Source organism: Coregonus lavaretus, assembly GCF_964263955.1.
Source record: "Coregonus lavaretus genome assembly, chromosome: 19".
NCBI lineage: Eukaryota > Metazoa > Chordata > Actinopteri > Salmoniformes > Salmonidae > Coregonus > Coregonus lavaretus.
This window is the reverse complement of record NC_140006.1, coordinates 37,846,748-37,870,615: the sequence shown is the minus strand read 5'-3', so window position 1 is coordinate 37,870,615 and position 23,868 is coordinate 37,846,748. Positions and strand designations below refer to the sequence as shown.

General features: G+C 42.9%; 1 protein-coding gene and 1 long non-coding RNA gene across 4 annotated transcripts; both read left to right on the top strand.

The window, feature by feature from the left end:
- The first annotated feature begins 234 nt into the window (after positions 1 to 234).
- Positions 235 to 11,749, top strand: LOC311146427 (uncharacterized protein). Its single transcript, XM_084182933.1, has 9 exons — positions 235 to 738; positions 1,016 to 1,124; positions 2,082 to 2,176; positions 2,425 to 2,616; positions 4,970 to 5,084; positions 8,103 to 8,266; positions 8,493 to 8,706; positions 11,364 to 11,454; positions 11,611 to 11,749. Exons 5-9 carry the CDS (start codon positions 5,008 to 5,010, stop codon positions 11,710 to 11,712), a joined length of 648 nt encoding a protein of 215 aa, XP_084039059.1. The 5' UTR covers positions 235 to 738; positions 1,016 to 1,124; positions 2,082 to 2,176; positions 2,425 to 2,616; positions 4,970 to 5,007; the 3' UTR covers positions 11,713 to 11,749.
- A 99-nt stretch (positions 11,750 to 11,848) lies between these two features.
- On the top strand, positions 11,849 to 20,506 carry LOC311146438. Of its 3 annotated transcripts, XR_014614671.1 has the most exons (5): positions 11,849 to 11,869; positions 12,159 to 12,316; positions 12,464 to 12,567; positions 16,393 to 16,551; positions 17,446 to 20,506. It is a non-coding gene; the product is annotated as an uncharacterized lncRNA (long non-coding RNA). The 3 variants fall into 3 exon arrangements; XR_014614672.1 differs by lacking the exon at positions 11,849 to 11,869 and having other exon boundaries at positions 11,886 to 12,316; XR_014614673.1 differs by lacking the exon at positions 11,849 to 11,869 and having other exon boundaries at positions 11,886 to 12,316; positions 12,464 to 12,591.
- Positions 20,507 to 23,868: the final 3,362 nt, after the last annotated feature.

Sequence of the window (23,868 nt, the reverse complement as noted above, 5' to 3'; positions counted from 1 at the left end):
TAATGGAAATAGTGTCACGTTTGTATTATTTTGAGTATGGAATTAAATTAGAAATATTTGGCAATGCTTTGAATTGGGCAGCCTAAACGCGCCACCATTCGCGGCCTTTGCAGTTCAAGACCTCTTTGTACAACCAATCACATTTTAGACACCCTCTCGTCCAATCGGATGACGCGATGTTGGAGTGTGTAGTTGTGTTGTTTTTATTTAGGAAGTGAGCGAATCAGTGAACTGTCAAGCGGTAAAATATTTTTATGAACCTTTCCTTTTAAAAGAGCACCGCATATTTTCCAGAGTATCACAGTAGCTAACTAACAATAACCCTAGCAACCTGTTGATTGATGTAAGCAGGCTAACGTTAGCTAGCTAGCGTGTGCGAATGACAGCCACCAATGTTTAACAACGAGAAGGATCTTGTAATGTGGCCACTTTAACCTCTTAAGGATCGGACCCTTTTTTCCCCCAATTTTCGCCTAAAATGACATACCCAAATCTGACGCAGCGCAGCGGAGCTAGATTTTTGTTTTTGCACCACCCTGTCACTCAATCATGAACTTTTTTTTTTTTTATACAGGGATCATAAAACTGAGGGGGCTAAGCCCTTTGTTTCAGGACAAAAAGTTAATTTCTTTGCCACATTTTTTGAAGTTTTACTTTTGTGCCTTATTGCAAACAGGATGCATGTTTTGGAATATTTTTATTCTGTACAGGCTTCTTTCTTTTCACTCTGTCGTTTAGGTTAGTATTGCAGAGTAGCTACAATGTTGTTGATCCATCCTCAGTTTTCTCCTAACACAGCCATTAAACTCTGTAACTGTTTTAAAGTCACCATTGTTCTCATGGTGAAATCCCTGAGAGGTTTCCTTCCTCTCCGGCAAGTGAGCTAGGAAGGATGCCTATATCGTTGTAGTGACTGGCTGCATTGATACACCATCCAAAGTGTAATTAATAACTTCACCATGCTCCAAGGGATATTCAATGTCATTTTATTTATTTATTACCCATCTACCAATAGGTGCCCTTCTTTGCAAGGATTGGAAAACCTCCCTGGTCTTTGTGTTTGAAATTCACTGCTCAACTGAGGGACCTTACAGATAATTGTATGTGTGGGGAACTCAGATGAGGTAGTCATTCAAAAATCATGTTAAACACTATTATTGCACACAGAGTCCATGCAACTTATTATGTGAGTTGTTAAGCACATTTTTACTCCTGAACTTAACAAAGGTGTTGAATACTTATTGACTAAAGACATTTCAGCTTTTAATTTTTAATTCATTTGTAGAAAATTTGAAAAACAATTCCATTTGGACATTATGGGGCTGCATTGTGTTTAGGCCAGTGACACAAAATCTCAATTTAATAGATGTTTAATTCAGGCTGTAACACAACAAAATGTGGAAAAAGTCAATGGCTGAAGGCACTGTATGTAGTAGCTCAACAAAAGTTTTTTGTCACATACACCGTATGTGAAATATGTTGTTTTACAGGGTCAGAGGATCTTCCTCTTCCTTTACACCCATTCCCTCCCCCCCTCATCTTTCCATCTCCCTTCTCTTCCTCTCTCCCTCATCTTTCCGTCTCCCTTCTCTCCCTTATCTTTCTATCTCCCTTCTCCCCCTTCTCTCCCTCATCTTTCCATCTCCCTTCTCTTCCTCTCTCCCTCATCTTTCCATCTCCCTTCTCTCCCTCATCTTACCGTCTCCCTTCTCCCCCTTCTCTCCCTCATCTTTCCGTCTCCCCTTCTCTCCCTCTACACCCTTCACACCTCTCCCTTTCTCTCCCCCTTTTCTCTAGCTTTCACCTCATGCATATCAACTGCATGTAGTGTAGTCTACAAACCTCAGTCTTAACAGTTACTACTGTAACAGTCTTGAGCTTTGCATGGAATAAATCATATCAAATGTCTTACCATTATCATACATTAGGTCATTGATCAAGGATGTATAAAAGGATGTGCAGTATGGCAAGGAGAAATTACAGTAACATGTATGTTTGACATAAATACATAACATATTGCATATAACATGAGCGTTTATGATTACATGAACATGTTTGTTTCTGTGTGTCATGTGAGGCAGCTGGAGACAGCACTGTCCTGTAGAGATGAGCTGAGGTCCTACCTACAGCAGAATGGGAGCAGTACCAGAGACAGCTGGACGTCAAGAGCCAAGAGGTGTGTGTGTTTTTGCAGTGCTGCGTGTAGGTACCTCCCTGTTGCTTATACCGCATTGTGACTGTCTGACAGTCTCCGCTACCATGCTTGTGTGTGTTTGCTTGTGACTGTTTGTTTGTTTGTTTGTTTGTTTGTTTGTGTGTGTATCACTTTGTGTTTCTGTCTGTCTGTCTCTCTGTGTATGTGTGTGAGAACCAATGTCTGTGTGTGTGTGTGTAACCCCCTGTACCTCTCTACTCCGTCCCCAGCTGTCGTTGCTGCAGGAGGAGTTGCGTAGCAGCACTCTGGTGTGTAGTCACTCCAGTGAGCAGTGTCCAGCTCCAGTACTCCCTGCAGCAGCAGCAGAACATGTTACAGGAGAGCAGCACCTGCTGGCCGAGCTGGAGGACAGCCAGAGCCAGCTACAGGGAGAGGTAGAGAAACCTACTGGAGAGACTGAGGCAAGTACTCTACCTAGAGGAGACTGAGGCAAGTACTCTACCTAGATGAGACTGAGGCAAGTACTCTACCTAGATGAGACTGAGGCAAGTACTCTACCTAGATGAGACTGAGGCAAGTACTCTACCTAGATGAGACTGAGGCAAGTACTCTACCTAGATGAGACTGAGGCAAGTACTCTACCTAGATGAGACTGAGGCAAGTACTCTACCTAGAGGCGACTGAGGCAAGTACTCTACCTAGAGGAGACTGAGGCAAGTACTCTACCTAGAGGAGACTGAGGCAAGTACTCTACCTAGATGAGACTGAGGCAAGTACTCTACCTAGATGAGACTGAGGCAAGTACTCTACCTAGAGGAGACTGAGGCAAGTACTCTACCTAGATGAGACTGAGGCAAGTACTCTACCTAGATGAGACTGAGGCAAGTACTCTACCTAGATGAGAGCCGAAGAAAAATACTTTACCTAGATGAGAGACAAAGAAAGATATTCTACTTAGATGGGTGTAAATGTGTCCTATAGAGGGATGTCACAAATAACGATGTGTAGTGACAACTTGGTAAAACACATGTGCCATTGAGTCAGCTACAGGGAGGTAAACCTACTAGAGAGACTAAGACAAATAGTCTACCTATACGACAGGGATGAATATGTGTCTTACAGACAGGGAGAACCCTAACATTGCGTTGAGACCTAAGGTAAAACACACATTTTGAAATGGAGGTGCTACAGGGACAGGGAATCTTGATGGAGAGACCCAGGTTGAATCTCAATGGTCAATAGTCTTCATGTGTCTTCATGCAACTGAAAATACAGGATACAGCCTATTCTATTGACTTCAGTGTTAAAGTGCAAACCACTTCCAAGAAGACCCCCCTGAAAAGTAAAAGGAATTGCATAATATTCAATTCATTTTAGTCTTGACATAGAAGGGTTCTTTTTTCTCGTACTACACCAAGAACTTAGTACAAAGGACTCCATTGACCAAATCCAATCGAAATATGCACACTTGCAGGGAATAACATTTCTGTTTACAAAGCGCGGCTTGACAGGAGACATAAAAGCTGAACTTCCAAAGGCAACACGTTTTCTGTGTAAACTGTAATTGTAGGGTATCATCAAGTCTTCTTCATGTTAGTGGTTATTTTACAGTAATAGAAAGGAGTCATTCAAGCAATGAGGTCATTCCTTACGGGGAATTCCTTATCATGGGGAATTCCTTATCATGGAGAATTCCTTATCATGAGGAATTCCAAATTGACAGACATAGCTTTATCAGACATAATGGTCTTTGTGAGATGCAGAGCTGTGGGTCAATCCCAACACAATTCAGAAAATTATCCAGTGGCGACCCATCATTCAGGGCAGGTGGGGCAGAGCCCCACATTTTTAGCAAAATAAATAAATAAACAGGCTTGCCTGTTTTGCATGTTATTTTGGCATTAATACGTGTCACATATCAGTTTGCAAACAATGTAAAAAAATACAAAAATACAAAAAAAACATTGAGTTAATAAAGCTGCATACAAACATGGTCTCTTTTTTGCTTTCTTGAGTAAGGCAGCTCCAAAATGCAGCCTAGCTCAGTGCTTTCTGTGGTGGTGGGGCAGCCAACAGAAAATAGGGAGCGTAGGTGTTGGTAATGTTCTCTAGTTGCGCCATGATTAGCTCAGTGTTCTGTCACTCGTGGGGACAGTATGTCACCGCCAAGTCTAGAGAGGTAGAGCAAAAAAATTCAAGCCCCTTGGGTGCTGCCATAGAGTTACATTAGAAGTGCCCATCCAAGAAGGCTCAAGGTCATTGGCCACAGATAAAATGACATCAAATCACGTTATATCTACAGTAGCTTTGATTGGACTGATCATATCAACATCATGCTTTCAAAATCTTAGCTAGCAGTCATCATCATTAATCAAGTCGACAATCTACTGGCAAATCCTTTTTAATCCTTGTCATATGAAGGGAAATTATAGATAAAACCTATCGGTGCTCATTGGACATAAACATTACACAACAAGTTGGAAATCGTAAATTCACCAATGAGTGGTTTGGAAGGAATCAGTGACAGTGGCTAACTGCAAGCATTGCAAAGCAATCACTAGCCTGCTATTCAGTGGAGTGGCTGTGTGGTCCCAAATCTGGGATAAACATTCAACATTGGCCATGCTGTCAATGAAGCATGATTTGTGCTGTGCTCAAAACAACTTTTAACTTGGAACTGTGAAAATATGACTTCAGTGAGTTCAAGACAACTGGGAATTCAACTCGGAATTGTAAATCCGGAACTCTGCCTCTTTCTAGAGCTACAACCTGAAGATCAATGACGTCATCATGATTCAACCTTGTTTTTTTCAGAGTTCCCAGTTGTCTTGAAAGCACCAAAAATCCAGAGAATGCCAGACTTTGACAGAATTTGCCCACGAAGGACCGCCGCGCCACCTTCCTGTTCAAGTGAGCACATCACAACAAGGTGAGTCCAAAAATGTATTGTATGCTGCTGCATAAATTATATAATATGCCAGGGAGATATGTATACTGTAGCTGAGAAAGTAATACTAAGTGTATGTTGTGTAGTAAGCTGTTAATAGCCCATATGCCTCACCCTAATAATTTGGTCTATTTACCCCTCTTAATTTCGCCTACTGTTCTGACTTGATGGTGCACGATGGTGCACATGTAGCCTATAACCTCTTTTAGAGAAATGTAATCATCAAATATTGTAAGAGCTTTCATTGTCTGCTTATATGCCCCCTTTATTTATCCTACGGTTCTGACTTGGTGTACAGGGAGAATACTGTAAGAACGGCCCATGTTCTGAATTCTGTTGTTGTACATTTCAAAAGTGCTGAACAAATAGTTATATTGACTACGTCTGTCCTAGCTCGCTCATTAATGTCTTAATCGAAATTACGGATTGCCTCTTATCCGCTTGTCGTCCCCTTATGCCATAGTTTGTACATCTCAAATGTCATTAGAAACCACATTTGTTTAAGCATGTCAGCCATATCAGCTATGTTTTCTTTAAAGGCAGTAAATGAGGCTGAATGAACTGTTTCGCTGCCAGACAAGGCTCCGCTGATAGCCAGGTGTAGCAGTGGTAAGGTGTTGGGACTGCTGTTGGGACTGCTTTATGTAGGCCCTAACAGTTTGTGGGCACCGTTTGTCACCGTTATAGTGCAAGTAATGTATTGTTTTAGTGTTGCGTAGTGGGTTGCTGGCATGCACCCCATTTCTTATTCATAATGGTCTGCATTTGTTCAAACTTTAATGTTACGCCCACAGATTATCACAAATCATGTTTCGGTCCATAGTGAAATTCAAATCATATGAGTTTGAATGTAGCTCTGGTGACAGGGACTCTGGTCTAACTTGCTAATAGGGCCTTCTTTGTGTCTGTCTCATACTAGGCTAAAGACACTAATAACACTGTTTTCCTACTGGAAGCGGCACTAGAACAAGAGATCTACTTTTATGCAAGTCTTGTGCTTCTTGAAATCCCTCCGACTGACGCACATACTATCGCCTACGGAAATAAATATTTATCGTTGATTTATCTGTGTACTGTACTTTGCTTATCTGACTTGGACAGACATTCAGTTCAACATTTACAACCATAAACAAAACGAAGAATAAAACAATAACAAAAAACATTGGTTTCCATGACTACACAGGGATGAAAGCAACTTAATGTGAAGTAAAAACAGTTGTATTACAGTATTTGTAGCCTATGTTTAGTATTGTGCTTAAACAAACACATTATTAGTAATTTAACATGAATATGTGATATTAATATATAAAATTAATGAGATTTGTGGAATGGAGGTCGTCCTCAGGTGGAATTATGTTTTTTAAAATTTTGAGTAAATATGTATTCAACCCCTTTGTTATGGCAAGTGAGTAAGAAACTCATTAATGAGTTGTATTCGAATTTGCCCCAAACGTAACACTTTGTATTCAGGTCAAAAAGTTAATTGCTCAGCTTTTCATTTTTTAAATTAATTTGTACAAATAAAATAAAACATAATTCCACTTTGACATTATGGGGTATTGTGTGTAGGCCAGTGACAAGAAATCTCAAAATAATATATTTTAAATTCAGGCTCTAACAACAAAATGTCTAAAAAGTCAAGGGGTGTCAATACTTTCTGAAGGCACTAGAGAAACCATCAGATAAGACCTCATAAAATCCTTTCTGTTTGTAGACTCCAACTGTTCACTGTTGTATAATGGGAGTCATTTGAGTTCAGTCCAGATAGAGCAGCTCCTGCCCTGTAACAAAGAGAGGGAGAGAGCTAGATAAAGAGGGAGAGAGCTAGATAGATAGATAGATAGATAGACAGACAGAGGGGGAGAGACAGAGGGGGAGAGACAGAGGTAGAGGGAGATATATATTCTTATACCCTGAGGAGCTGACAGAATGAGACAGCCCCATGACTCTAGAGCCTCCACAACCAGGGGGCTTATTGTGTGTCCCATCTCCGCCCCTAACCCCTCACGCCCCATCTCCGCCCCTAACCCCTCACGCCCCATCTCCGCCCCTAACCCCTCACGCCCCATCTCCGCCCCTAACCCCTCACGCCCCATCTCGTCCCCCCACGCCCCATCTCCGCCCCTAACCCCTCACGCCCCATCTCCGCCCCTAACCCCTCACGCCCCATCTCCGCCCCTAACCCCTCACGCCCCATCTCCGCCCCTAACCCCTCACGCCCCATCTCGTCCCCCCACGCCCCATCTCCGCCCCTAACCCCTCACGCCCCATCTCCGCCCCTAACCCCTCACGCCCCATCTCCGCCCCTAACCCCTCACGCCCCATCTCGTCCCCCCACGCCCCATCTCCGCCCCTAACCCCCCACGCCCCATCTCCGCCCCTAACCCCTCACGCCCCATCTCGTCCCCCCACGCCCCATCTCCGCCCCTAACCCCCCACGCCCCATCTCGTCCCCCCACGCCCCATCTCGTCCCCCCACGCCCCATCTCGTCCCCCCACGCCCCATCTCGTCCCCCCACGCCCCATCTCGTCCCCCCACGCCCCATCTCTCATGGAGTATATATACAGCGCTCTGCTCTCTGAAGCATCCTTTTAAGGAAGAGTGAGTTTTCGGCTCTTAGGGTGGAGTTTAATAGCGGAGCACTTTGCTTCTTCTATTTAGTCTATACTTAGGGAAGATAGATGCTCAGATTTCGAACACTTGTCAGTTAGTACTTAAGTTACTCAGTTAGTACTCTAGTTCAAGTTACTCAGTTAGTACTTTGTCCTACAGAGCCTGAGTTTTTTTGTGAGTAGTGCAGTAGTCTAGGTCGCTGAGAAGTCGAATGCGAGCATTCCTAATGGGGGCACAGTTGTGCACAGTTAGGTGGGCGCCAGATGGAGGGTGTCTAGAATGTGTGTGAGTTCACGGTGTGATCTCTGCATGTCTGTGACACTGTATTTTATTTTATCTGTGTGAGGATACTTGTATCCTTACTAATGTGTTTGTGTGTATTCCAGTCAGCTGTCATCTGAGATAAATAAGTGTCTTGGGGAGCTGTCATCCATGGAGCAAGAGCTGCAGAGGCTGCGGAGGGATGCCAGCATGAAGTCCTCCCAGCTCAGCCGCGTGGAGGAGATCGTGCAGAAGACCCAGGGCTTACTGGAGGAGAAGAACGACACGGGTAGGACACGGGGGGGTTATTTTAGATTCTTCCTTTCTTTTGTTCTTTTTTTCTTCCTTCAGTCATTTCTTAATTCCTTCAGTCATTTCTTAATTCCTTCAGTCATTTCTTAATTCCTTCAGTCATTTCTTCATTCATTAAAAGTTACGACCTATTTTCTTTAGGTTTCTGTGATTCTAGAACTGAACTGAACATAGAACGTTCTTTGTGGAAACCCCCTCCGCAGTTGTGGACTTGGAGGAGAAGCTCCACTGCTGTGAGGAGAACAGGCGGAACTCTGCGCAGCGGGCGCAGGCTCTGGAGGGACAGCTACAGGAGGTGCGCGATGAAATGCACGACACCCTAAAGAACCTACAGGAGCTGAGAGACCTGTTACAGCGCACGCAGCTCAGCGCAGATGAACGACAGATCTCACTGGAGAAACTGTCCGCCGAGCTCAGGTGAGCCTCTCTCTGTCAACTGCCCGACACACACAGACACACAGCCTTGACCGGTAGTCTCCATTTGTTGCTTCATTGAACAAGACAGGTCTCCCCTCAAACCTTTAGGAAATGCTTCTTAAACCAAATCAACTCCAAACACACAAATAAAAGTCCCCCTCCCCAAGTACGGTCAGTGGAAAATGTCATAAAATGCTATTTCATTCCACGTTTCATTGAAGAAGCGCTGCCAGCACACCGGAAGTCCCACGTGCTTTCTATGGGCAGTGTAACCATGGCAACCGCTGACCTGTCGAGAGCTGTGGGTTTGTGTCTGCGACCTCGTTGACCAGGCGATTTGGGAAGACTGAATCCAAAGTCATATGTTTTGATTTTGTTATAACACAATGAAGACATTCTTTGGTCAGATTTTTAAAACCATTGATTTTGGATTACCTTGTTTGTCTTTAACTGTGACGTTATACTATATATGAAAGGAAATATTATACAGTATGTGTAATATACAGTTATGTGAAAAAGTATTTGCCCCCTTTCTAATTTTCTCTACTTTTGCATATTTTTGATATTGAATGTTATCAGATCTTCAACCAAAACCTAATATTAGATAAAGGGAAACAGAGTGAACAAATAACACAGCAATTACAAAGTTATGTAACACCCAATTCCCCTGTGTGAAAATGTGGCATAATGGGACCCATGTCGTCCAAAAAGTTATACATTGACTCATCTGTCCATAGAACATTCTTCCAAGAGTCTTGATGATCATCCAGGTGCTTCCAGGTGCTTTTTGGCAAACTTGAGTCAACTCTTTGGACGACATGGGTCCGATTATGCCTGGCATTCCACAGTAAGAACCTCATACCAACGGTCAAGGATGGTGGTGGTAGTGTGATGGTTTGGGGATGCTTTGCATGCAAGAGTGGGCCAAAATTGTGTGAGAGACTGATCAACAACTACAGGAAGCATTTGGTTGCAGTCATTGCAGCTGAAGGTAGCACAACCAGTTTTTGAGTGTAAGGGGTCAATTACTTTTTCACACAGGGGAATTGGGTGAAATAAATAAAATAAGTATCAATTTTTTTTGTTATTTGTAAACTCAGCTTCCCTTTATCTAATATTAGGTTTTGGTTGAAGATCTGATAACATTCAGTATCAAAAATATGCAAAAATAGAGAAAATCAGAAAGGGGGCAAACACTTTTTAACGGCACTGTACGTATATACTTTTTAAAAAGTAAATTTGTACTGTGCATAATTTATTTGTTGTGAATTAGGTGCAATGTTGAAAACGTAACTCCTCTTTGCACTGAATCCTGACATGTGAGCTCATCGTCAAGTGAAAGACTGTTTCAAGAGGATAGGCTAACTGTGTATTACTACACAGTGGCAGGCTGAGTTGGTCTCTGTCATTCATAATATGTATCATGCTATTTTTTATTTTGTTCTATATTTCATAATGCATTGTTTTTGTAATGATTAAATTGTGTATTCTTTTGAGGCTTTGTCGTAAGTGCGGTGAACAAACAGCAGTTGCTTTGGACACACGGATATCAAGCACCCACGGGAATCATAAAATGAGTCATAAATAATTTGATAGACATGATCTCTTTGTGTAAATAGAGACACACAGAACAGTATATGACATTTTACATCCTGTTCTCCATTCCAAATACAATATCACTCTTGTCTATCTGGTATGGAGTTAATGGCCTCTGTCTGATATCAACCAGCCAGTTCATCTTTGGTAAACGTCTTTGTCAAATACACAGTTGTCCCCCAGCCAACATGCCCCCAGCCAACATGCCCCCAGCCAACATGACTTGACAAGTTGACAGTGTCAAAAACTGTCCAAGGACAAGCTCTAACCGGGTGTATATAATGGGGATTATTGTGAAGCTTTGACAGGTATACATGTGGATCGTCTCTCATTTAAACATAATGACAACTACAGTAACACCTGATGAAGATCTGTAAATCCTATTGAACAGCTACAGTGCTGTAACTCCTCCCCTCCGGCACAGATGCAATAGTATTGAAGTAAAAATAAAGGCATCAAAAAGACGACGTACTGTAACTGAGCACAGGGTGTCTGAGGGGATCAGTTCGTCAAGGTGAGGCGCAGCATCACTAATCTTGGTCACACACTGATTCATCTCTCGTGGACAGAACTACTTAAACATGAACACCTGACCAAATTATGTGAGATTTTTGTTATGGGTTAACTGAGATAACTGAGAAAGGTGATTTGTAGATCAGTGATTCAGACTGCAATGCAGTTCATCTCAAACACGCACAATATGTCTGCATTACAGTCGCAAGTAGTTTTCCTTTGATTCCCTTGTGTGTGAAACAAAACGCCCTCTACACAGATGTGATCGGATGTTGAGATCTTCTGGTTGAAATAGAATATGCCCCTGGTGTACAGTGATTTCACAGCCCAAATATGTATGAAAATTGAGTGGGGGGGTGTGATTTCACAGTTGTGTCTGTGCTTCTGGGTGGGTTTCCTGGCTCCACACAACATGATTTCAGATCCAGTGTGTGTTCATGTTGGTGTTTGTAGATTTCCTAGCCCTGTGTAACGCGATTTCATTGTGTGTATGTGCGTGTGTGTGTGTGTGTGTGTGTGTGTGTTCGTGTGCGTGTCTGTGTTTACAGGGAGAGCCAGAGAGAGTTGGAGGAGAGGAACCATGAGGTGTTAGACATGGACACAGCACTGAAGGAGAGACAGGGGGAGCTCCAACAGAGAGTACAGCTGCTACACACACACAAATACTAAACTGAGGCAACATTTAATTGCGTGGCGCGATATAGTGTATTTAATTTGAACGGTCAAAGTCTTAATGGATGGAATGGTAAGAAATAAGAGCCTTCTCTCTCTGTGTGTCTCCCTCCTCTTCCTCAGCTGGGCCAGTTGGACGTGGTCATCAGAGACCATAAGCTGGAGATAGACAAGAAGGGTCAGTCCTTACAGCAGACTGGACCAGAGAGAGATGTCAAAGACTGAGACAAACATCCATTCACTCATTTGGGGTCGTTGTTGCTCCTGGAAAGTATATTCTTGTTACAAGTACTGTCCATTCTGGTATAGTGATAAACGTGAAGGGCTGTTGTTGACGATTCCCCCATGTTTTGTCTCCACAGGTGGAGTTTCTGAGTGAGAGGTTAGACCTGCTAAAAGCACAATGACAAGGGAAGGAGGATTCTTAGAAAGATATGGTGGGATGGTGGGATGAATGGATAGATTGATAGAGCGAGAGATGAGTTATGTTATTATTATACTGATGGATGGTTGCAAGGTGGGTTGTTTACCTGAAGTATTGCTCTGACAAAACACCACCAGTAACATCATAACATCATTTCATGGTGTTCAGTCTTCAGTTACCTTTCAGATATCCGATTGACCATCTAGGAGTAGGCACCCTCTAATTGACCTTTGACATTTTGCTCCAGGACTCTGCATCAGGGCCAGCACCTGTGTGTGTGTCGGGGGCAGCTGGAGAGAACAGCGTAAGAACTCCAGAGGATGACTCAGGAGCTGCAGGACACTCACTCGCTGTGAGAGCCTAAGCAGACAGATGGACAGCATCACCCAACATGTCAAGGAGAAGGTGAAACCTTCATTCTGTTGCTGTTTATAAAAGGACGTACCAAATGAATCCATGTATTCTTTCTGTGTTGTATCCATAACAACAAAGTGTAGTATTTCTGTCAATTCTACTATGGCTAGAAGATGACCTGTGTGTTGTCTCCTGTAGGAGGTGCAAGAGAGAAGTCTGGAGGAGGAGCTGTCTGCCAGGGAGGTGCGCTGGGTCCAGGGAGAGGCCAGACTGTCTCCTCCCTGCAGCAGGAGCTGGACCAGGTGAGAGAACGGCACAACAAGGAGGTACAACTGGGCCCAAGAACGGCTGATGTCTCTGTAGTGTCTGTCAGTCGTTCTGTCTCTCTCTCTTTGTTTCAGTCAGTCTCTGTTGCTGTCTCTGTCTGTCTCCGTCTCTCTTTCTCTCTCTGTTGCTGTCTCTGTCTGTCTCCGTCTCTCTTTCTCTCTCTATTGCTGTCTCTCTGTCTCGCTCTCTTTTGTTTTCTTTCTTTGTCTGTCTGTCAGTCAGTCAGCATGTCTCTCACACACAGTCACTATCTTCGTCTTTCTCCTCAGTTCCCTCTGTCTCTCTCAATCTCTACTGAATATATCACCTAATCTCTGCTCTTGGATCAATCTCTTCCCCAGTTCCTCTTTCACTTTGTTGTTTCTCTTTTTTTCCCTAATCACCTCTTCGCTTTATTTCCGTAATCACCACTTCTCTTGATTCTTAAAAGTCTAAGACATTGTGGTGGGGGGGGGGGGGGGGGTTCTAAGCTGACAAATGGAATTGTTTTAAGATGGTCATACTATGGATAATTTAGCTATTTGATTTGGAATTTTAGGACCCCTTTAGGTATAAAACAATATATTTAAAAAACATTTGATAAAATATTGAATTTGGCCTTTACTACTATAGCCTAGAGAAACACATTGAATAACACATTCATAAATGGCAAAAAAGACAATCAAAAAATAAATCATAGCAAACAAGGTTTTGAAATGTCTGGAGATATAAGGCAGCTCAGGATATATATATGTCCCCAGCACAAGGTGCACCTGTGTAATGATCATGCTGTTTAATCAGCTTCTTAATATACCACACCTGTCAGGTGGATGGATTATCTTGGCAAAGGAGAAATGCTCACTAACAGGGATGTAAAGATATTTGTGCACAAGAAGAATTAAGAATTAAGCATTTTGTGCATATGGAACATTTCTGGGCAGTGATGCCAATTTAGCAATTTTGTTGTTAGATTTAGCAACTTTTCAGAATACCCTGGCAACTTTTTTTTCACACAGCACCTATCAACACATTTAGCTACTTTAAAAAATGTATTTGGAACTTTTAGCAACTTTTGAAAAGTGACTCAAACGCTAAAATGCATGCGTTTTCCCTCTAAATGACACAAAAACGATTTTCTCTGTCACACACTCAGTCACAACACACGTGCCTGGCTGCAAAAGTGCTTTGTGAGTGACGTCAGCAGCAGGTGTGTTGGGGTAGTATAGTAGGTATGTTGGGGGGTAGTATAGTAGGTATGTTGGGGTAGTATAGTCGGTATGTTGGAGTAGTATAGTCTGTATGTTGTGGTAGTATAGTAGGTATGTTGGTGGGTAGTATAGTAGGTATGTTTGGGGATAGTATAGTAGGTATGTTGGGGTAGTATAGTAGGTATGTTGGGGTTGTATAGTAGGTATGTTGGGGTAGTATAGTAGGTATGTTGGGGTAGTATAGTAGGTATGTTGGGGTAGTATAGTAGTTATGTTGGGGTAGTATAGTAGGTATGATGGGTGGTAGTATAGTAGGTATGTTGGGGTAGTATAGTCGGTATGTTAGGGTAGTATAGTTGGTATGTTGGGTGGTAGTATAGTAGGTATGTTGGGGAGTAGTATAGTCCGTATGCTGGGGGGTAGTATAGTGGGTATGTTGGGGGGTAGTATAGTAGGTATTTTGGGGTAGTATAGTAGGTATGTTGGGGTAGTATAGTAGGTATGTTGGGGGGTAGTATAGTAGGTATGTTGGGGTAGTATAGTCGGTATGTTAGGGTAGTATAGTAGGTACGTTGGGGTAGTATAGGAGGTATGTTGGGGGGTAGTATAGTAGGTATGTTGGGGTAGTATAGTCGGTATGTTGGGTAGTATAGTAGGTATGTTGGGGTAGCATAGTCGGTATGTTGGGTAGTATAGTAGGTATGTTGGGGTAGTATAGTAGGTAGGTTGGGTAGTATAGTAGGTGTGTTGGGGTAGGTATGTTGGGATAGTATAGTCGGTATGTTGGGGTTGTATAGTAGGTATTTTGGGGTAGTATAGTAGCAAAGGAGAAATGCTCACTAACAGGGATGTAAAGATATTTGTGCACAAGAAGAATTAAGAATTAAGCATTTTGTGCATATGGAACATTTCTGGGCAGTGATGCCAATTTAGCAATTTTGTTGTTAGATTTAGCAACTTTTCAGAATACCCTGGCAACTTTTTTTTCACACAGCACCTATCAACACATTTAGCTACTTAAAAAAATGTATTTGGAACTTTTAGCAACTTTTGAAAAGTGACTCAAACGCTAAAATGCATGCGTTTTCCCTCTAAATGACACAAAAACGATTTTCTCTGTCACACACTCAGTCACAACACACGTGCCTGGCTGCAAAAGTGCTTTGTGAGTGACGTCAGCAGCAGGTGTGTTGGGGTAGTATAGTAGGTATGTTGGGGGGTAGTATAGTAGGTATGTTGGGGGTAGTATAGTAGGTATGTTGGGGTAGTATAGTAAGTATGTTGGGGGTAGTATAGTAGGTATATTGGGGTAGTATAGTAGGTATGTTGAGGGGTAGTAGAGTAGGTATGTTGGGGGGTAGTATAGTAGGTATGTTGGGGGTGTAGTATAGTAGGTATGTTGGGGGGTAGTATAGTAGGTATGTTGTGGGGTACTATAGTATGTTGGGGTAGTATAGTAGGTATGTTGGGGGGTAGTATAGTAGGTATGGTGCGGGGTAGTATAGTAGGTGTGGTGGGTAGTATAGTCGATATGTTGGGTAGTATAGTCGGTATGTTGGGGGTAGTGTAGTAGGTGTGTTGGGTATTAAAGTAGGTATGTTGGGTGGTAGTATAGTAGGTATGTTGGGGTAGTATAGTAGGTGTGGTGGGTAGTATAGTCGATATGTTGGGTAGTATAGTCGGTATGTTGGGGGTAGTGTAGTAGGTGTGTTGGGTATTAAAGTAGGTATATTGGGGGGTAGTATAGTAGGTATGTTGGGTAGTATAGTAAGTATGTTGGGGGTAGTACAGTCGGTAAGTTGGGTAGTATAGTAGGTAGGTTGGGTAGTATAGTAAGTATGTTGGCTAGTATAGTCGGTATGTTGGGTAATATAGTAGGTATGTTGGGTAGTATAGTAGGTGTGTTGGGGTAGTATATTATGTGTGTTGGGATAGTATAGTCGGTATGTTGAGTAGTATAGTAGGTATGTTGAGATAGTATAGTCTGTATGTTGGGGTAGTATAGTGATAGAATAATTATTAATTACTAATTATTACACCCTGAAACTGTGTGAAATGTGTTAGAATGTGTGAGTGTAGGACCAGTAAAGATTATGACATGGTGTTACTATTTAGCAATGTGAGTAAGAGTTAGGCCAGACAACAAAGGACAAGGAGAACTGTCTACAGACAACTGAGAAACCAAGATAAAGAGGCCTCCCAATTTAGGGAGGAGAGAAACCGTTAGACTTGTTAAAGAGTATGAAATATGGTGCATGATATTGTGAGAACTAAGGAATGCAGCCTATGATAAGAACATGTGTGTGTGACCTGAAGGTTAGGAGAGCAGAGGAAAACATGAGCTAAACCCAGATACAGTGGAAATATACAGCCCGCCTACAGCGGGGTGGGATTTTTGTTTGACGTGTGTGTATAAAAGATGGACTCTGAAATTGTGATAACAGAATTCTCAATGAATAAAGATCTCTGACTATTGCAACTGGGAGCTCTGTCCGTTTCTTGATCCAAAAGCCTTACAACTTGTACTGAGACACTGAAATAGTTAGTTAATAAATTCTCTTAACAGCTTGGTCCTTTCGAGCCAGATTCCAATACCTGCCTCTGTCATTCCAGGTAACTCTGAAAACCGTCGACGGGCGAATGATACATTCGTAAATAGAAATACCTGCCCTTTGGCATTAAGGGTTCAATAACACAGGCCAGAGAACACCTGATAATGACAGAGACGGTGACGGAATCAAACCTACATTGAATCTCGGCTGCAAGGATAAGGTCAGTAGTCTTTATTCATTAATTGGGGAAATTGATTTGAGGACTTGCTAAAATATTGACTGAAGTAAACGTCATAATTCAAAGTAGCAACAGATCAATGGATTAGCCAATTAAAAGTGAAGCAGTCTGGGATTGCTTGGGGTGGGTCCGTAACGATTCACGGTAATATGCCATTACCAAAAGAAACTAAAGGTGAGACAGTCAATAGACCACTAAAGGTGAGACAGTCAATAGACCACTAATGGTGAGACAGTCAATAGACCACTAAAGGTGAGACAGTCAATAGACCACTAAAGGTGAGACAGTCAATAGACCACTAAAGGTGAGACAGTCAATAGACCACTAAAGGTGAGACAGTCAATAGACCACTACTACATGAACAGAAAGGGGTGATTCCAGGTGGTTGTATAGAGAAGAGGGAGAACCCATTCCTGTTGTATGAGACTGTCAGGAATTGTCAAGATTACATTTGAGGGGATAAATTCCTCGGCAATATTAGAAGCGGCAATATTAGAAGCTCCTAAACCTCTGAATAAGAAACAAATGATTAGCTTTTTGGGAATGATTAATTACTGTCGAGCATTATGCGTCACACACTGGAAAATTGAGTGATCTTATCTATGGAAAAGCTATGGCAGCACATTATAAAATAATTTGGAATAACGAGGCTGATTTGCAATTTGATGAAATTAAGCAATTATTGACCTCTTCAATGGTGCTGGCGTTTCCTAGATATGATAGGCCATTCACTCAAACTGTGGATTGTAGAGAGGGATATATGACATCAGTACTGACACAAAAACATGGGGACAAAAATAAACTAGAGAATACACTAGCAGAACACATGAGAAAATGGTTCGTTAACCATACCCGTATGGTTTTTGTGTCCTACAGGATAATTAAAGGAGAAGGTGACTCATAGTATACAACCTGGAGACTGGGTGTGGATCCAATCGTTGAGGAAAAAGGATTGAAAGCAGTCACGCTGGGCAGGACCATACCAAGTCCTATTGGTAACTGCCTTCGCTATAAGAATAGCTGAGAGAGCCACTTGGGTCCATGTTACCCACTGCAAAAAGGTAGGCCCACATACCAACACCGTTGAACACACACAGAGTTAAAGAGAAGAACTGAACCACTAGGGTTCGGGGGTAAATTGTGTTAACGAAGAAACCCTACCCCGACCTTTCATCACTGTGGGGTGTTTATAGAGGTGTGGGTATGGGGAAGTACCAGGCAGGTGGGTCAGGGACAGGATTGGGATGGCGGTTTTGGGGATTTTGGGGGACTCTGAGCTGCATCATCGTGTTAACCATATTATGGATTAATCCAGGTCAACCTAAACAGGGAAATTCTGAACAAAATAATACCAAGGCACTGATTCGATCTCGTAGAAATACTGAAACCAAGAAAGACTATTGGGGAAATTATTATTTTATAGTTAAAGTCAGTTTAGGACAAGATGGGGGATTCAAGATACCATTCGACTTCTCCCATGAAGAGATAGGAAGTTTTGGGGGCTTTGGTAAGAAGGGGGCGTGTACAAGAAAGTTAGGTCCTAGAAGGTATGGTAAATACATTTGCACTGGGGAACGCTTATGTCCTTGGGCAAGGGTGTTTAAACATACCTGGGGAACAGACTATGAGAATGGAATGGACGCAGCACACCGATGGGGAATTAAACAAACCCATGATAAAGGTAAAACTGTCACGCCCTGGCTCTGGGGACTCTTTAATGTTGAGCCAGGGTGTTAGTTCCTATGTTTAGTTGATCCTTGTTTTCTGTCTAGATCGTTTAGATCTATGTTGGCCAGGGTGGTTCCCGATCAGAGGCAGCTGTTGCTCGTTGTCTCTGATTGGGAACCATACTTAGGCAGCCTGTTTTGCACAGTTGATTGTGGGATCTTGTTCTGTATAGGTTTGTGTTGGTGAACCTGTAGACTTCACGTATCGTTTTGTTGTTCATGTATTAAGTACTCATTAAAAGATGTACGCATATCACGCTGCGCCTTGGTCTGCCTCTTATGACAATCGTGACAAAAACGGAACTGGTGATAACGGTAAAGTCAATTATGCAAGATGACATAGCAAGGAACTATTGGGTCTGTGTTGATGATGTTGGGGCAAATACATATGTGAGGCTCATTTTTCAGGAGAGAAATGAATCTTCCACCCCTGAGACAGAACAGCAGGTAGATCTAATGTTATCACCAGAGGTATCAAAAAATAGTCTAATACCCCTTGGAAGGCCCTCAGAAGGAATCCTAAATAGCACTAAACCACCAAGGGTAGAAGATTTCCTCTTGCAGGAAATGTACCAAGGAGAAGTAGAAGGAATTTCAAATGAGAACTTCTGGGTAAGGTGGATGAACTACACAGCTAGGGCGTTGAGTCAAACTAATTTTTATGCCTGTTCAACAGGTAGGCCAACCCTTTTAACTGCACCTATGCCTCAGACCATGTTCTCTTGTGTGATAGATTTGGGATCAAAACAAACCTCACCTAATTGTTCTGATATTAAAATTACCACTCTTAAAAAGGATAATACTAAGGCACCCCAACTCACCATGACCCCCGGAGATTATCAATGTTATAGACACCAAAGTAATGCGAATCACAGATCAAATTGGAGAAGGGTTTACAACAATGTTTTTCTGGTGGGTTACAATTAATAAAAATGTTGACTGGATTAATTACATCTACAAAGGTTTGTTAATTAGACAAGGGATGCAGTGAAGGGAATATCAGACCAACTATCCGCCACCTCACTCATGACCTGACAGAATAGGTTGGCTCTCGATATACTTTTAGCAGAGAAGGGCGGGAGTTTGCAAGATGATGGGAGGTCATTATTGTACGTTTATCCCCAACAATACAGCCCCAGATGGTACAGTCACAAGAAAACTGGCCGGTCTCACGGCATTAAGTGACGAATGGGCTGAGAACTCGTGGGTGAATAAATCAATGACTGGTTGGTTTGATAACATGTTTGGAAAATGGAAAGCTATTGTTACAACTATTCTGGGTGCAGCTATAGCTTGTATGGGTATGCTTGTTCTTTGTGGATGTTGTCTTATTCCCTGTGTCAGAGGGTTGGTGAGTAAGGCGTTGGAGAAAGCAGTGACCTATGGGCCCATTCCCTACTCAGACCGATGGAACGACGACCTATGTCCTCCCGCTCTAGTGGAGGATGCAGAACATTTCAATCCTGATTAACCTGTATTAAATGAGACAATTTTTTATGTTTAGTATACTATCTTTTCAATGAATGTTATAGTGAAAATCCTAACAAGGAGAGTGAGTTATGATTGGAAGTAAAATTTGGTAGCAATGCAAGACAAATTGTATTTTTATAGTCTTTTTTGTACTAGTGATTCATTTTATATGCAAATCAACTTATATGCTTCAATCTGTGTGATTCATTTCTATAACAACATATATTTTGTGAGTATGTGTGTAATATTTAGTCAAAGGGTGGATTGATAGAATAATTATTAATGACTAATTATTACACCCTGAAACTGTGTGAAATGTGTTAGAATGTGTGAGTGTAGGACCAGTAAAGATTATGACATTGTGTTACTATTTAGCAATGTGAGTAAGAGTTAGGCCAGACAACAAAGGACAAGGAGAACTGGCTACAGACAACTGAGAAACCAAGATAAAGAGGCCTCCCAATTTAGGGAGGAGAGAAACCGTTAGGCTTGTTAAAGAGTATGAAATATGGTGCAGGATATTGTGAGGACGGCGATAACTAAGGAATGCAGCCTATGATAAGAACATGTGTGTGTGACCTGATGGTTAGGAGAGCAGAGGAAAACTTGAGTTAAACCCAGGTACAGTGGAAATATACAGCCCGCCTACAGCGGGTTGGGATTTTTGTATGACGTGTGTGTATAAAAGTGGGACTCTGAAATTATGATAACAGAATACTCAATGGATAAAGATCTCTGACTATTGCAACTGGGAGCTGTGTCCGTTTCTTGATCCAAAAGCCTTACAACCTTTTGGGAGACGTACAGAGACACTGAAATAGTTAGTTAATAAATTATCTTAACATATAGTCGGTATGTTGGTTGGTAGTATAGTAGGTATGTTGGGGGGTAGTATAGTAGGTATGTTGGAGTAGTACAGTCGGTATGTTGGGTAGTATGGTAGGTATGTTGGGGTAGTATAGTAGGTATGTTGGGTAGTATAGTAAGTATGTTGGGGTAGTACAGTCGGTATGTTGGGTAGTATAGTAGGTATGTTGGGGTAGTATAGTAGGTATGTTGGTTGGTAGTATAGTAGGTATGTTGGCTAGTATAGTCGGTATGCTGGCTAGTATAGTAGGTATGTTGGGGTAGTATAGTCGGTAGGTTGGGATAATATAGTTGGTGTGTTGTGATAGTATTGTCAGTATGTTGAGGGGTAGTATAGTAGGTATGTTGGCTAGTATAGTTGGTATGTTGGGTAATATAGTAGGTATGTTGAGTAGTATAGTAGGTGTGTTGGGGTAGTTTAGTAGGTATGTTGGGATAGTATAGTCAGTATGTTGGGTAGTATAGTAGGTATGTTGGGATAGTATCGTCGGTATGTTGGGGGTAGTATAGTAAGTATGTTGGGTGGTAGTATAGTCAGTATGTTGGGGGTAGTATAATAGGTATGTTGGTGAGTATTATAGTCGGTATGTTGGGTAGTATAGTACGTTTGTTGGGGTAGTATAGTAGGTATGTTGGGGGGTAGTATATTATGTATGTTGGGGTAGTATAGTCTGTATGTTGGGGTAGTATGGTCAGTATGTTGGTTGGTAGTATAGTAGGTATGTTGGGGTAGTATAATAGGTATGTTGGCTAGTATAGTCCGTATGCTGGGGGGTAGTATAGTAGGGATGTTGGGGGGTACTATAGTATGTATGTTGAGGGGGGGGGTAGTATAGTCGGTATGTTGGGGGTATTATAGTAGGTATGCGGGGGTAGTATAGTAGGTATGTATGGGTAGTATTGTAGGTATTTTGAAGGTAGTATAGTATGTATGTTAGGGTAGTATAGTGGGTATGCTGGGGGGTAGTATAGTAGGTATGTTGGGGTAGTATAGTAGGTATGTTGGGGTAGTATAGTAGGTATGTTGGGGTAGTATAGTAGGTAGTTTGGGGTAGTATAGTAGGTATGTTGGGGGTAGTATAGTAGGTATGTTGGGGGGGGGGTACTATAGTATGTATGTTGGAGTAGTATAGTAGGTATGTTGGAGTAGTATAGTCGGTATGTTGGGGTAGTATAGTCTGTATGTTGGGGTAGTATAGTAGGTATGTTGGGGTAGTATAGGTGGTATGTTTGGGGGGTAGTATAGTAGGTATGTTAGTGGGTAGTATAGTAGGTATGTTTGGGGATAGTAGAGTAGGTATGTTGGGGTTGTATAGTAGTTATGTTGGGGTAGTATAGTAGGTACAGTGAGGGAAAAAAGTATTTGATCCCCTGCTGATTTTGTACGTTTGCCCACTGACAAAGACATGATCAGTCTATAATTTTAATGGTATGTTTATTTGAACAGTGAGAGACAGAATAACAACTCAAAAATCCAGAAAATCACATGTCAAAAATGTTATAAATTGATTTGCATTTTAATGAGGGAAATAAGTATTTGACCCCTCTGCAAAACATGACTTAGTACTTGGTGGCAAAACCCTTGTTGGCAATCACAGAGGTCAGACGTTTCTTGTAGTTGGCCACCAGGTTTGCACACATCTCAGGAGGGATTCTGTCCCACTCCTATTTGCAGATCTTCTCCAAGTCATTAAGGTTTTGAGGCTGACGTTTGGTAACTCGAACCTTCAGCTCCCTCCACAGATTTTCTATGGGATTAAGGTCTGGAGACTGGCTAGGCCACTCCACTCCAGTGGGAAAACGTACAAAATCAGCAGGGGATCAAATACTTTTTTCCCTCACTGTATGTTGGGGTAGTATAGTAGGTATTTTGGGGTAGTATAGTAGGTATGTTGGGGTAGTATAGTAGGTATTTTGAAGGTAGTATAGTATGTATGGTACAGTGGTATAGTTGGTATGTTGGGGGGTAGTATAGTCCATATGCTGGGGGGTAGTATAGTAGGTATGTTGGGGGTAGTATAGTAGGTATGTTGGGGGTAGTATAGTAGGTATGTTTGGGGGGTAGTAGAGTAGGTATGTTGGGGGTAGTATAGTAGGTATGTTGGCTAGTATTGACGGTATGTTGGGTAGTATAGTAAGTATGTTGGGGTAGTACAGTCGCTGGAGGATCGGGTCAGCTGCCAGGACGCCAGGATCCAGCAACTCGGCTCCACCATGCAGGAAGTCATGAACACCCTGCGCCGATGGGAATGGGGAGGCGTGCCCACACCTCCTTCTACAGTACCACCACCATCGGCCAGTCCCACCAGACCGGTTCCGGAATCCAGTGGGATTCGGCTCTCGCTCCCGAGGGCGTATGATGGCACAGCAGCCGGGTGTCAGGGGTTCCTCCTGCAGGTGGAACTCTACCTGGCCACCATACACCCGGCGCCCTCGGGATACGAGAGCGTGTCCGCCCTCATCTCCTGTCTCTCCGGCAAGGGCCGAATGGAGGGGAATAGACGCCGCCACCATCAGCTACGCGGAGTTCTCCCGCCGCTTCAGGGCTGTTTTCGATCACCCTCCTGAGGGTAAAGCGGCGGGGGAGCGTCTGTTCCACCTCCGACAGGGGAAGAGGAGCGCACAGGATTTCGCCCTGGATTTTCGGACTCTAGCGGCGGATGTGGGGTGGAATGAGAGGGCCCTCATCGACCACTATAGGTGTAGCCTGCGAGAGGACATTCGTCGAGAGCTGGCCTGCAGGGACACCAATCTGTCCTTTGACCAGCTAGTGGACATGTCCATCCGGCTGGATACCCTGCTGGCCACCCGCGGACGTCCCGAGATGGGGCCGTCCATTCCATCCCCCAGCACCTCAGAGCCGATCCCAATGGAGCTCGGGGGTGCTGGCGCTAGAGGGAGAAGGAGAGAGAATCCGAGGGGGGCCGTCCCCTGCACCAGCTGTGGCCGTGGAGGACACACTGCGGCTAGGTGCTGGGGAGGGTCTCCAGGGAATCGGGACAACAGTTAGGCGCCCCACTCACCCAGAGCTCTCTGTTGTTCACTTTTGTATACCTGTAGTATTTCCTCAGGTTGCATCTCATTCCCCGCATAAGGCGCTAGTCGATTCAGGCGCAGCTGGGAATTTTATTGATCGGAAATGTTGTTCTAGGTTAGGGATTCCCATCCTGCCCGTTGATACACCCTTTCCTGTCCATGCCCTAGATAGCCGCCCGTTGGGGTCTGGGTTGATTAG